At 52.6% G+C, this 13,049-nt stretch overlaps 2 protein-coding genes across 2 annotated transcripts; one reads left to right on the forward strand and one right to left on the reverse strand.

Annotated features, from left to right (window-relative positions):
- Positions 1–7,910: 7,910 nt before the first annotated feature.
- PG986_008060 (MADS box) lies at positions 7,911–8,850 on the forward strand (the record flags this gene model as incomplete). Its single annotated transcript, XM_066844282.1, has 3 exons — positions 7,911–8,156; positions 8,364–8,498; positions 8,569–8,850. The coding sequence occupies 3 exons, from the start codon at positions 7,911–7,913 to the stop codon at positions 8,848–8,850; spliced, it is 663 nt and encodes a 220-aa protein (XP_066700394.1).
- A 2,750-nt stretch (positions 8,851–11,600) lies between these two features.
- Positions 11,601–12,272, reverse strand: PG986_008061 (Ctr copper transporter; the record flags this gene model as incomplete). The annotated part of the gene is made up of 1 exon (XM_066844283.1): positions 11,601–12,272. One exon carries the CDS (start codon positions 12,270–12,272, stop codon positions 11,601–11,603), a length of 672 nt encoding a protein of 223 aa, XP_066700395.1.
- Between the last annotated feature and the right edge of the window lie 777 nt (positions 12,273–13,049).

Here is a 13,049-nt window from a genome sequence, read left to right on the forward strand (position 1 = left end):
CGTTGGGATCCCTGACACCTGCGGTTTCATGGCCCATTAGTGTCACCAGATCTGAAGCAGTGCCGCACCTGCTTCAGGGCCGCAACTGCTGGCATCCTGGCCAGTCTGGCACGCCAACTCGGCCAAGGCCTTCCGCACGAGCCATCTGCAGGGCCGTGTCCCGGAGAGCCGCAACCGTCCAGCCCTGGCCAGCCAATCAGGGCGGGCCCCCGTCTCGAATCTCATCCACGCCCACCAAGAAATCGAATCATGTGGTGTTCGAGCCTCCCCGATCCCTGGAGCCCACCATGCTGAAATACCATCGCGACTTATTACCGCCCTGACAGCAGCCGTGAGACCCGAGAGACCTGCTCTCAAGCTTCGAGAACGGGTACCGGCATGCAACCTCCTCCTACCTTACCAACTTACGCAGTCGAGCGTTCATCCCAGAACACCGGCTTGCTTCCATCCATCCATCCATCCAATCCGTGCCGAAATGTGTCTTCTTCTTCTTCTGGGGTTTGTGTGCATGTCTGTCATTCAGGTATATATATTGCATCTACTTCGAAATGGGTAAGGGTATATCGTGTTTTGCATCCATAGCAGCCATACGGCGTCTCCTCTTCTGTGCCGTTGCATGGCTCATGGGGGCGGGTTTGAAGTTGAAGCCACAGTCGGGAAGATCCAACCATCCGAGTGACAGGATTTACAAAATTGCGTCATGTGCTGGGCAGCTCCTCAGGAGGCGCCATCATCCCATCTCTTTTGGACATAAAACATGGAGCTTTTCCTCGTCCTGTTCAGGTCGGTCCCTCGTTGTATGTCCCTGAGACGATGCGTGCATTTCGTCCGGTGTGGGCACTGGCACAGCTGCGTCCCGCGGTCCTCCTGACGCCGATGCGCCCGATGATGAGGCAAACAACCATCGCCGTGGCCCGATGCCACTGATGAGTACGCCATATCCATATCGGCCACCGTCCATTTCTGATTCGCAGTGTGTATGGCCGTTCAGCCAAACCGCAGATGCGACCGCCTAGGTTACAGAGCCGCCATCACGGAATTACTGCGCCGGAATTGAGCGGAGGTCCAAAGGAAAACGGCCGCAACACATAAATCCGGTACACCAAATAACGAGCCCGCAGATATTCGGTCATCATCAGCCTGCGAGCGAAGAAGATCGGGATCGTGGGCGCCGGTGCTGGGTTTCCTCTATCTACTGACTTGCCAGCGTTGCGGCCGAGCAGCACCCACTCGGCCATCTTAAGTTCTTTGATGGAGGTAGGTTTCCTCTTGGCCGCCCGGTAGGCAGTAGTCGCGGTTTACCGTTGCTGCATAGCGCTCCTGGGCAAACCTTTGCCAGAGGTTCGTGATGTGTACAATACTCGAGACAGCCCAAAATATGCAGCCTGGGCTGTCCGACTAGAACATACCACGGAAACCAAAGGCTCTTGTGTGCCTATTTTAAGAGTTTCATCCCCTACTTAAATCCAGACCACAGCCATCTTTGTTTCTTCCTGTTTCTGTCACCTCATTTGAGTTGGCAGCGACGTGTTTCGAGATTTCACCATGCATGCTACGCATGCAATTCCTCGCCACCAATAGCTACGTAAGTACCATACCAAGACGTGAACCAGGATGGTGCCTAATCTAGAGTACCAGATGTCTTCAATTTTAGTGTGAGGACCCTGGTGTGTCAGATTCCTACCGTTGGAACAATCCATTAAATAGAATAGGTAGCTCGTCGTCGCCAGGCTGTATGTAGGGCTCTGTAAACTTTGGGGGGCGCCATCCCCCGTTTAACTGGATGACTGTGCAACCTAGAATTCTTCCACACCCTCCTTGTTCGCTTGCGGAAACCCGGTAACCCCGGCACCAATCCTATCGAGTCCAGGAATCAGGACAACGTTGTGATTGACAGCCGGCGATTGGAATCCCCGTAGAGCCAAACAGGCATGGCGAGCAAATAAAGTGTTTGCTGATGGAAAGCGTTGCGGCTCTCATCCCTAGCAGAATCGATGTAGGAGGAGGCGCCGCAACGGGTTAGGATCTTGCCCTACAGAAATGCTTATTCTTGACAACAACTGCACGTCCATATATTCTATGCCGGCTACTGCTAGTTGGTGGCCAGCCCTGTGCTTGCGTTTTACCAGCGATCACCTAGTGTAAAGATAGCACTGGTGTTGACTAATACTATGGATATACCTAGGCTTGTTCATCCAACAAATATTACAAATCGGCCGGTGGTGACCACTAGCAATTCTAATCTGAGGTAATGGCATGTCATATAACCCCATTGCTGCCAGCTACAGAATCGTGCGCTCGATCATCGATCAAATCGCAATCAACAAATCCCGGAGAGCTTTGTCCATCCATGAACACTTCCGCCTCTTCATAGCCCGTAACATCCAAGAGCCAAGAAAGAGCCCTGAGCCAGCCCAACCTTGCCTTGGAACCTTGGGACATTGGGAGGGCCTCTCTCAGTCTCTCCTTCTTCGTCCTCTTCCTCTTCTAAGCGATGGGCCTCTGGCTCATTGGCCATCGCAACTAGCGCTATCAGTCTGCTCCCCGCTTCATTTCCCCTGTCAACGGCTTTCAATGAGTCCCTAATTTTGACATCCCTGTCATGCTTGAAATGATAGCCAGACTTGGCGCCGGCGGAAAGTATTTCTTTCTCTTACCACCCAGTACACCAATGGATGTACGTACATAACCCCTAGTGGTAGAGCACTTGTGAGGTGCTGATTGAGTCGTCGTTGGCCTTCCTCGTCTACATTAGGTGTGTACATAAGCTACCCGTCGGGTCGGCGCGATACATTGGGAAGTAAGTGTGTATGTGATAGCAGCAAGAAGGAAAAGAAACCCGTCTGTTCCAGTTTTCATAGACAGGCCATTTCACGGAATGGCAAGGCATGCCTGGCGATCACGTTGTCGATATATCTGCATCAGCGTAGCGACCCACGGCGCGATGGAAAATTGGCCTCGAGGGCGAGACGGATAGCGCCAAAATGCTTCCGATCCTTGCCCGTGCCCCCGGTCTCGTTAGTTCGTTAGATGCAGAGCCCGTCGACAATGTGGGACTATCTGGCTTCGACACGGCCTATCAGGGCAACATGGTCTTTGATGGTGTGTGTCTACCAACCGGTCGCTAACGACGAATACTTCTTACATGGGGTTCAATCTCGTTGGTGAAAATGGTCGCTGAGATGACAAACCCCACACCCTGTACCCTCCAGTCCGACTCCAGTCTACATGTATGCCGCCTGCCCGCCTGCCCGTGCCCTTGATTGCACAATTCGTCCTGCAGAAAGTCGATGAGTGCCGGGGGGTGTGTCGTACGCGAAAGAGATCCCTGCTGGAGCCGCCGTCTACAGCAGCAGCAGCAGCAGCAACTATTGCCATGGCCACAGCTACATAATCGCCAACCTAGATGCCATGCCAGGGATTCGGTGAATCCAACATGGAAAGGCCGACATCCTCCAGGTAGCAGGGTAGAGGAAGGGAGGATGCTGCTACGCCCCCTACTGCTTAACATGCATACAGGTATGTACTACCTACCTGCCTACAGGTTGACCAACATCGAAAGGCACATGTACTGGTGGTATGCAGCATGTAGGTCGCAGCGATTGATTGCGTCTTATGGGGCCCTGTAAGCACTATCAATCAGAAATCCTACACTGCGCCTGTCAGCTGGGACCGACGCACTAAACTTACTTGCTGGGAAAAGGTTCTCTGTTGCACTGAGCGGTTTCCCGATTCCCCACGCAACCACAAACGAAAGACGGTCGTTCGCCCCACCCAACTTTGTATCGTCACAGTCCATGGCATGGCTGTCACTTTGCTAGCACCCCAGGGTAGGATGGATCCTAGGTAAGGAATCCCAGGGCCGGGACCTGTCCAAAGCACGACCGATCTCTTTCTCCTCCTCTTGCCTGGACGCGAGAGGAGGCAGGTTGTGGTGCCGGGCCAACATCGATATGAATCATTTGTCAGGGTCTACCTTTTTCTCTCGACATGCCGCCCCAAAGGTTCCTTACTCAAGACCTGGCCTGGCTGCGGGTAATCGGGAAGCGAGCTAAGCGGCCGAGCGGCCACGACGCAACCGTGACACTCGTCTGCTCAAGGCCAGACCGCGTGCAATTGCTGCCGCTTCAACTGTCACGAACAGGGGCCAATGGCCTGCAGCAGCAGCTTTTGCGCAATTGGCGCCGCCCGGTGCTGCACGAAGTTCAAGGGACTTTAAGATAAGTAACGTACAAGTAGGTATGTATGCATGTATGTATGTATGTACCTAGGCCAACGAGATGTTCATCCATCCATCCATCCACCCATTCATTCCTTCACCCATCCAGCATCGCCTTAGCTCCCAGGAAATATATGGGCATGGACAAGAGGACGAGCTCCCGCGGCTCATGGCAGCATCGACACAGGTATGGACTTGGACTTGGCTTTCCCACTATTCCTAACTCATCTTGCTTTGCAGATTACAGGCCAGGGTTCAATCGTGGTCCAGGTACTGTAGGGGACATTGGCGGAGGGGCTCTGGACGCGGCAGGCTGCAAAGCTACCGGAGTACGAAGGAAGAGCCGCCCGTGGATGGACTCGTATGGTGACAGGCGGAACATGTGTCTCGTCTCTTTTTAGACTGAAGTGAGCATTGCCTGTCAAATGCAGCCACACCCACGCTCTGGCTATGTAAGAAGGTATTACATTGCTTAGTCGAGTCATCTTTGACGCTGCCGGCGGTGTCAAGCTCCGAGCACGCAGCTGAGGGCAGACGCTTTTCTTATTCAATCCTATTTCTCTTCCATCTTTTCCCCAACTTATGTGCTGGCACATTGACCGAGGGACGGGAAACATTTTGATGATGAACGTGTGTGTGTGTGCCCGTCATGTGCTACCTACTCTTTTGGGTCTACTGCATTGCCCAGAGTCTCGCGGGCCGTCCTTTCATGGTGTCTTCCCGAGGAGACGTCCTGCCCTTTGGGGGCTAGTCTGCCTCGCAGGGCCCCAAGGATTCTTGGGATTGATCGACTGCTAATACGTACAGTACTAGTCGAGGCTTTGGGGGCTGGATTGAAGCTGGTAGTCGAAGTAGCAGTAGTGAGGTGAAGTGGCCGTATTATCAAGTCGATACATGCTCCGTACAATGGCGAGTAACTCTGACAGATGCGTTTGACGTACTTGCTCACATAATCGTGACCACCGGATTTCGAAACGGCTTATCCTCCAACCTTTTTGTTGCATGCACCCCAAACTTATACACGCTGGTAATGCTGCAGCGTTCAAACTCAAAAGGGGCGACCACGTTTCGTGATCGAGGCCATCCCAACGGAACTATCAACTTCCATCAATTATAGACTTATCAGATAGCTGGAGCAGATCAATAGATCAGTCAGCTCGGCGCGGTAGATGGATAGATACCTAGCTAAAATGCCTGCTGTAACTAAAAACAAACGCGATGTATGTACCTGGCTGTATACTGATAGCAGTACATTCAGACAGACGGACTGACAGGCAGACAGACAGTATGAATGCTCGTGTTACAGTCGAGTGTAGCATGCCCGGTCCATCAAATGCACCCGACCCCCATCCACCACCCAATCCCAGCCCCCCTTTTGGCTGCTTTCGGGGATCCACCCACACTGCACTGTTCATTTAATGGTTCATGGGGTTTGAAGAAACGAACACCTGGATTGAGAGCCGGGGGGTGGTGCCCATCAAAATGGGCGCGCAGGCGTGCGAGAGACAATCTCTTGGATGGGGAGAGGTCTCCATTCGCTAGCGTCCAGACTGGAGAAGGGACTCCTCCCTTGGATTAGGTAGAGGTAGGAGGACAGGGCTAGAGTCTAGGAGGGATAGGACAGAACCCGAGAATTGGATATTCTCCAAGGGCCGCCACGTCCCCGCCTTCTGCCTTTTAAAGTGTCTGGTCATGGCCGCAAGAGCCCGTGTGCTACCACCTCGCTATCCTCTTTTCAATCATCCCGCATTCACCTTTCCTGAATCGATACTGACATCGAATTCCGTTTGGCATCTCTGCGTGTAAAGGAACCGAGAAGGGAAACAACACCAGCAACAAATAATAAAGCTTCCTGTAAGTGCATTGCCGTCATCTATCGTTCCTCTATCCATCAATCTGTTGCCATTTACGTCTGTCTGTCTCTCGAACTATCAACCAATCTGTCTGGTTGCAGACCTACCCGTCTGTCTGTCTGTCTGTCTCTCTTCCCGTCTATCTACCTGTCGGGAGTATACCTACTACTCGTATTCATTGCCTCTTGTTGAAAGTATATATACACCTTACCCTATGTATGTATGCTCTTTGATAAGTTGTCGATGATGCGTCTGGGTCTCTCTTTTCTTTTGTTCTTCTACCACTACTACTACCACTACTACTACCACCACTACATCCCTTCCACTGGCATGCCATGCCATGCCATTGGTCACAACGGCGCAGCTCGGATCGAAGTCGCTCGCTGGTCGTTGTTGATTCCTTCTCTCTGATATCCAGTCAGTGAGTCGCCGCCCGTTGCCAACCGTTCGTTTGGTTGCATGGACCGGACCGGACTGGACGGGATTGATTTTGATTGATTCATTCTGGGACAAACGAACGAGAGCCAACGGACCGAGTCCTGAGATCTTGTATTTATATTGACATGTGTATACCTACGACAATGTATCCTTACACTGCCCACTCATTGTCCCCCGGGTTCTGTTTTGGCGTTTTCTCTCTTTTTGGTTTAGGGAAGGCCATGTAACTGTGGCCATCCGCTCCAGCCAGCCCGCCCTACTTTAAACTTGACTTGTAGTGGCTGTTTTGACTGACAAAGACACGCGTAGCAGAGAAGCACAGAACACTCAAGGCACCCCGAAAAAGATACCCGGACCCCATCCACCCACCCAACCAAGACCACCCTCGGGCGACCCAAGCTTAACCCAAGCCAGCCTGGAACTGGAACCACTGCCCGCCCTTCAATACCCCATTGGGAATTCTGCCACGGCTTTTCCCAACACCTTCATCGACGCCATCCGCCTGTCAAACGAAGCAAGTAGTCGAAAAAAGAATTTCCAATTCATTCTGACACTTGTGACTGGCTTCCATTCAAACAAAGTAGGTCCCACCTTTTTTTCTTCTTCTTCTTCTCCTCTCCCATTGGAAGCCAGTAGGGCCATCCAATCAGTCGGGGCCCTCCTCCGGTTTGGTGCTTTTTGAGCTTTCAATCAATCAGCCAGCCAATTGATAGGCGGCGGGCGGCGGGCGGCGGGCATCGGTTGGAAGGGCGCGCAAGCCTGATTGATTGATGAAGGTGCCAAATATTGATTGGGAGGTACAGGCATATCCACATCCACCCACCCTCAACCCGCTACTCAGGCACGATTCATACGCCAAACCAGTCCTGCCTGCACTTTCGCGCTACGCACTCCTCCCCCTACCCACTTGGCGGCCCAGCATCAGCATCAGCATCAGCACCAGCACCGGTGCCACTGTGAACGCACGCGCCTACTTTTACTTACACCGGGGACCCAAACTCGCTCGCAGCAACCCCTCGACACCCACCGACCCGCGCAACAAGAAAAAAAGGCGCAAGCACCCATTTTTGGACCTGACCATTCCTCACTGGTCACCTTTTTCCTCTGCTCCCCCCAGTCCCAAGAGGGAAGAGAGAAAAAAAACCCAGACAAGAAAATAAGCACAGGCTGCAATTGCCCGCCACCCACACACCCCATTCCCGCTCAAAACGCTGCCACCGCCTGCCTACTGCAACAAGCTACCACCAAAGCAGCTTGACCCAACTACCAACTACAGAAAGAGGCTCTCTCCGCTCGAGGCCAGATTCAGTATAGGTTGTCGGCACCACACTCAAAACAGCATCTCCACCACCTTTTTTTTTGCCTTTTTCGTGATACCCTCGATAGTATTGCCGTCAACCATGGCCGACATCACCGACCAACACGACCAAACGTCGCCCAACGATCTCGACGACGGCCATGCCGTCGGCAACGGCAGCGCCGAGCCTCGTGGTGTCAAGCGCGCCCGCCCTAGTGTTGCCGACGACGATGATGACGACGATGAGAAGGGTGGGCGCGAGCGTCGCAAGATTGAGATTAAGTTCATCACCGACAAGTCGCGTCGCCACATCACCTTCTCCAAGCGGAAGGCCGGCATTATGAAGAAGGTACGTTGCAACACTCTATTATTGCCCACCTCGTCCGGCAACTCCGTCCATCAATGCCTACCTATTATTACCTCACTGCGCGTGAAATCCGACGCGCTTGCTTGCTGCTCGCTATCGAGCCCAGCGCGTTTTGCTTTTTAGCCATATTCACGCGATTTGGTTTGCGCCGTTTATCGAAATGAACACGTCTAACATTGGCATCCGCAGGCTTACGAGCTTTCTGTCCTCACAGGCACGCAAGTGCTTCTTCTGGTCGTCTCAGAAACCGGTCTCGTCTACACGTTTACAACCCCCAAGTTGCAACCGCTCGTCACTAAGGCTGAGGGCAAGAACTTGATTCAGGTACGGAACCACCCCATCATCTATTGTGTTTGCACTGGCCTTGCAGAACCACTTGCTGACTTCTCTGCAGGCATGCTTGAATGCGCCTGAGCCCAACCCTGGCAATGAAAACGGTGTCGACGACTCCAACCAAGTGGAATCACCTGAGGAGCCCCCGAATCAACACCTGCCACCTCAATCGAGCCGACCAGGAATGCCGCCGAACCACATGCCCCCTGGCTACGGCATGCCCAACGTGCCTGTCGACCCCCAGCAGGCTTTGGCCTACTCGAGTTACATCCAGCAGCGCGGTGCGCAATACGCCATGCCCCCGCAATCGGGCATGCCACAGCACACCTCGCACCAGTCGTAACGACGATACTGACAAATTCGATTTGTTCTCACCTGCGCCAACCTGATACCCAGAATATAATTGCATTCACACGAGCCTCTCATTTCCTACCGAATTTTGATAAAACCCTGCGTCATAATATTCGAGGCTACGGTGCGGCGTTGTTCGGTCGCCTTGATTCTACTGCTCTTTTATTCTTCCTTCATTTTTTGTTCTTTTTCATCCCCGATTGCGATAACTTCAGTCCATGTTCTCTTCTCCTATGCATCACGTACTACCGTGAGCTCTGCCTCGGAGAATTCGGACGATTCTGCCTCACGTGCATGGTCCGATGTTTCAGCAAGTTAATCTCAACACTTCTATTCCAAGACCATGTTTGTGCATGGTCGCATGGACATTGGAGATGTCCCATCATCTCGTTATGAGGAGATATATAACCGTCTGTGCTTGTCACCCCAGGAGCACATGGTTGACCTTTTTTTATTCCAACGTTCCATCTGTCTGGTTGCGGTCCGTCAGGAGAAGGGGCGCTGAACTGGGTCGGTGACTTGAATATGGCGCACATCGACTCGGCTTATTCTATGCATTGCCCAGGGGAGGAGTCTAGGGGTTCTGCGTAGGGATTACGACGGACGAAATCATGATTCATGTATGGTGTCGCTATGATGGCAGGGGAGCGTACCCGCGCGCCGAAAGGGCTATGGGTCGGGGGTCATCGTCGCACCACACACATTGCTCTATTCAACATGCCTCCTGCGAAGGTGCCTTTCGGGCACTCGTTCGACGGCGTCCTAGCCCGGCAATGTTTCCCAAATCACCGAGATACCTTTTTGCGTCGATCTTATGGATTCCCATGGAGAAGGCGGAATGTATGATAGTAACTTTCGCACTTTAGAGTCGATCACACAATGATATTGGTAATTGTGCTCTAATCCCCCGTTCGTCGTCGGTTTTCATGTGACTTGGTAGGCCTTGGTTTCTTAATCGAGATGCCAACCATCAAAACATACAGCAACATCGGATCGGCAGGGTAACACACGGCCGTGTCCCTGTGCCGATGGTGTAGAGAAGATGTTCACCATGGTCACCTGGCAGATTGTATGGCCAATGTTGTGCTAATTTGCCCCGTTGTTGTTTGCGTCGCACTTCAGTCATAAGAAATAGGACAACCCGCAGTTTGTATCGGATGCTGCCGAAAAATTGATGATCTGCCGATGTCATAATTTAGACAGTGATGCACAATCCTATAAATATCGCCATACCGCAGAAGGTTATCGGTTACGCTCCGGTTCGTGTAGTGCACCCCCGCTCCGGTTCGCCTTTCATGAAATCATGATTCAGTCGTCGATGCCCGCCGGCTAGCCCGCTGTCGAAGGAACCTGTGAGCTTGAAGAGGGGTGGGCACAATTCAGAAAGGTCGGAAGAGGCGCCCGATAAGATTCATGGGAAAAGGGAGAAAAGACATTGAAGTATCCCCGGGGAGGGAGGGGGTGGTTGTGGTTCATATAAGTCTGGGACGGGTAAGGGTGGGGAGAGGCGGAGGAGGGGCGATTTAACCTAAGCTCTGGTCTTTTCTCTGTCTCTCGTTCCGAATGAGAATAGGTAGATGACGATCTCTCATTATAATCGCAAGTGCCGAATGCGGCAGATGCATATGATACAAATCAATCAACTATATTTGTTTCGGGAAAAGACCCCGAGGTCCCACGCTTTTCGGCACGAGGAACAAACAGAGTGCCTACCGAATGCGCTCGAAGTACGAAAACGGACATATTACAAGATGATTCATATTGTCGACCACGCGTGCAGCGTACCACTGAAACACTCTGTTGCTTTCATATTAAGCAAGAATTGTAGCAACTATGCTACCTTCTTTTCGGTAAACTTATAGCAGCCTGACTGATAAAGTGGTAACGGTTTTGTTCAGCAACCCGGTATGATACCACTCGGGCATGTTCCAAGGGTGACCAACAAATAAACCCCAGAGCTGGTAGTAGGGCCGCCGTGTTCTTGCACAAAACGTGACGGGATTGTGTGTTTCATTTCATATAGATTGAGTGCAATGATGCTCGTTGCGTGATGAGATGGCGCCGTTCGGTATTTGATGATTGCAAGGTGCGGTTGTCGTCGACCGGGTTTCAGGGAGCCTCAACTTCACGATTCCCGGGTTTTGACTGGTCAGGGACGCCAGTGAGTGAAGTGGAGAGTCTCTGCGGGAGTGTGTGCGATGCTGGTTGCTACATACTTAAGCCTAGGCAAGTGGGGCGGGGGCCAGGGAAGAGTACTTGCGCGAGAATGAGCATGTTTCTGCAACACTAACCCGTGAGTAGTGTGGCTATCGGAATTGATGTATCGGTACTTCTGAATTACACTGACTGCCTTTCATCAATTGATCCATGTTGCCCGTCTCCGTCCGTCGGGCGACGGCGAAATGGTGCGAGCATGGTGATGAATGTCCGAAGTTCAGAGGACCCTTGGGGCCTTTGGATTGAATACGACGGAAAATGTTGAAATGATTAATCCACAAGTAATATGTCGCTTGCTTTCGCCTGACGCCCACTCCCATCCCTTACTAATTAATCATGGGGATCCCCTCTCCCTTTCTTCTCCTCAAAGAAGGGCCTAGCCCACACCCGCTCGACAGGTTCAAGGGGGGGATACGAGTCGATTGACCCTTTTCTCATCTTTCTTTTCGTGTTCATTCATCAACTTCATATCCACAGCGAGATCCCAGTCGTCTAAACGACCGATATATCCAATACAACTTCAGCCTAGTGCTCCGATGTGATGGTGTAACGGCCGACCAGAAGACTGCCCACAAATACGCCGCCAAGAACCGACAGGAAGTAACCGACGTTCATCGTCATGACTGCCAACATGCTGTAGAATAATAACGTTAGCTCGGGGGTTATATGGCGGGGGGAGAGAGAGAGAGAAGCATACAGAAGATAGCCAACACCAGCAATGACCGTATCAATAACCGCGCGCACGGGGTCGACACTCAGCCGCCAGGGGCGCGCGTGAGTCTGGACCTTCTTGACGACCATGACGTCCTCCTCGACGCCGTTCTCCGAGAGCGTCATCTTCTTGGCGAGGCTGTCGGCCGAGACGCGCTCGGCCATGGGCTGCTTGCCCTGGACCGCGACGTAGCGGCGCTTGAACTCCTTGTCGAGCCAGCGCGACTCCTGGATCGACTTGAGCGCCAGCAGGCCCCGCAGCAGCGTGCCCAGCACGATCAGGAAGATGCACGTGGCCGCGTAGCCGCCCACGCTCTGCGGCGTCCAGGCCATCGAGTACAGCGGCGTCTTCTGCGACGTCTGGAAGACCGACATCATCATCATCATCATGCCGCCCGAGGAGGAGGACGAGCTGGACCCGGACATGCCCGACATGTCCATCCCCCCTGACATATCCATGTCTGCCATGTCGCCATGGGGAGCCATGGCGTATATATATTCCGAAGTTGGTTGAGTTGGGTGGGTATTAGTAATCGTGGTAGTAGTAGTCGTGTAAAAATGGCAGGCACCAGTCCTGTTTAGTATATATCCTGCGGATGAGCGTGATGTTTTGTTTTGCCGTAGTAGTTGTTTTTGGGGGGGAGAAGTGATCGAAAGAGAGTCCCGGCCTAAGTCATGAAAGTTCAGATAGAGAGGGAAGTGGCTGGCGATAGTTCAGAGAGAGGGAGGGGGCGCGCAGCCGATGGTTTTAATATCTTAAGCGTGAGCAAGTTTGCGACCTTTTTTCCCTCTACTCCCGTGTTATGTACCACCAGAATTGGAGGCTAGTGCGACTCTGCCTGTCTCTCTCTCTCTCTCTTTCGCTCTTCTTTCTGGGGAAAAGAGACAGCAACACACCGACACCCAAGTCGTCCGAAAATCGTGCAGCGTTTTGAGAAGGTTATTCAAACACGCACGACGAACACCCGACGGCCCTGGTCTTCACTAAGTCGTACTCGTTGGGTTAGTCGAAAGCTGGGGACCGGGGTCGAGCAGTGTCTAGACCTGCCCGTCCGCATGAAAGCTTGTCGACCGGAGTCCAGAAAGCTGGGACACCTTGGCAGCGCCTGATTTTCCTTATTCCTGGGGAAAGCGAGCGTTCCGGCGTGGGTGGCGGCTTGCTGTGCAATTGCGGTCTTGGCAATTAATTTGAGAGCAAGCATTCGAACGAAGTATGCATCCAGGGAAGGGACTGATTAGGAAGAGAAAGAAGAAGCAAGGAAA

This window comes from Apiospora aurea (assembly GCF_038362705.1).
Source record: "Apiospora aurea strain CBS 24483 chromosome Unknown utg000005l_segment0_segment0, whole genome shotgun sequence".
Lineage (NCBI taxonomy): Eukaryota > Fungi > Ascomycota > Sordariomycetes > Amphisphaeriales > Apiosporaceae > Apiospora > Apiospora aurea.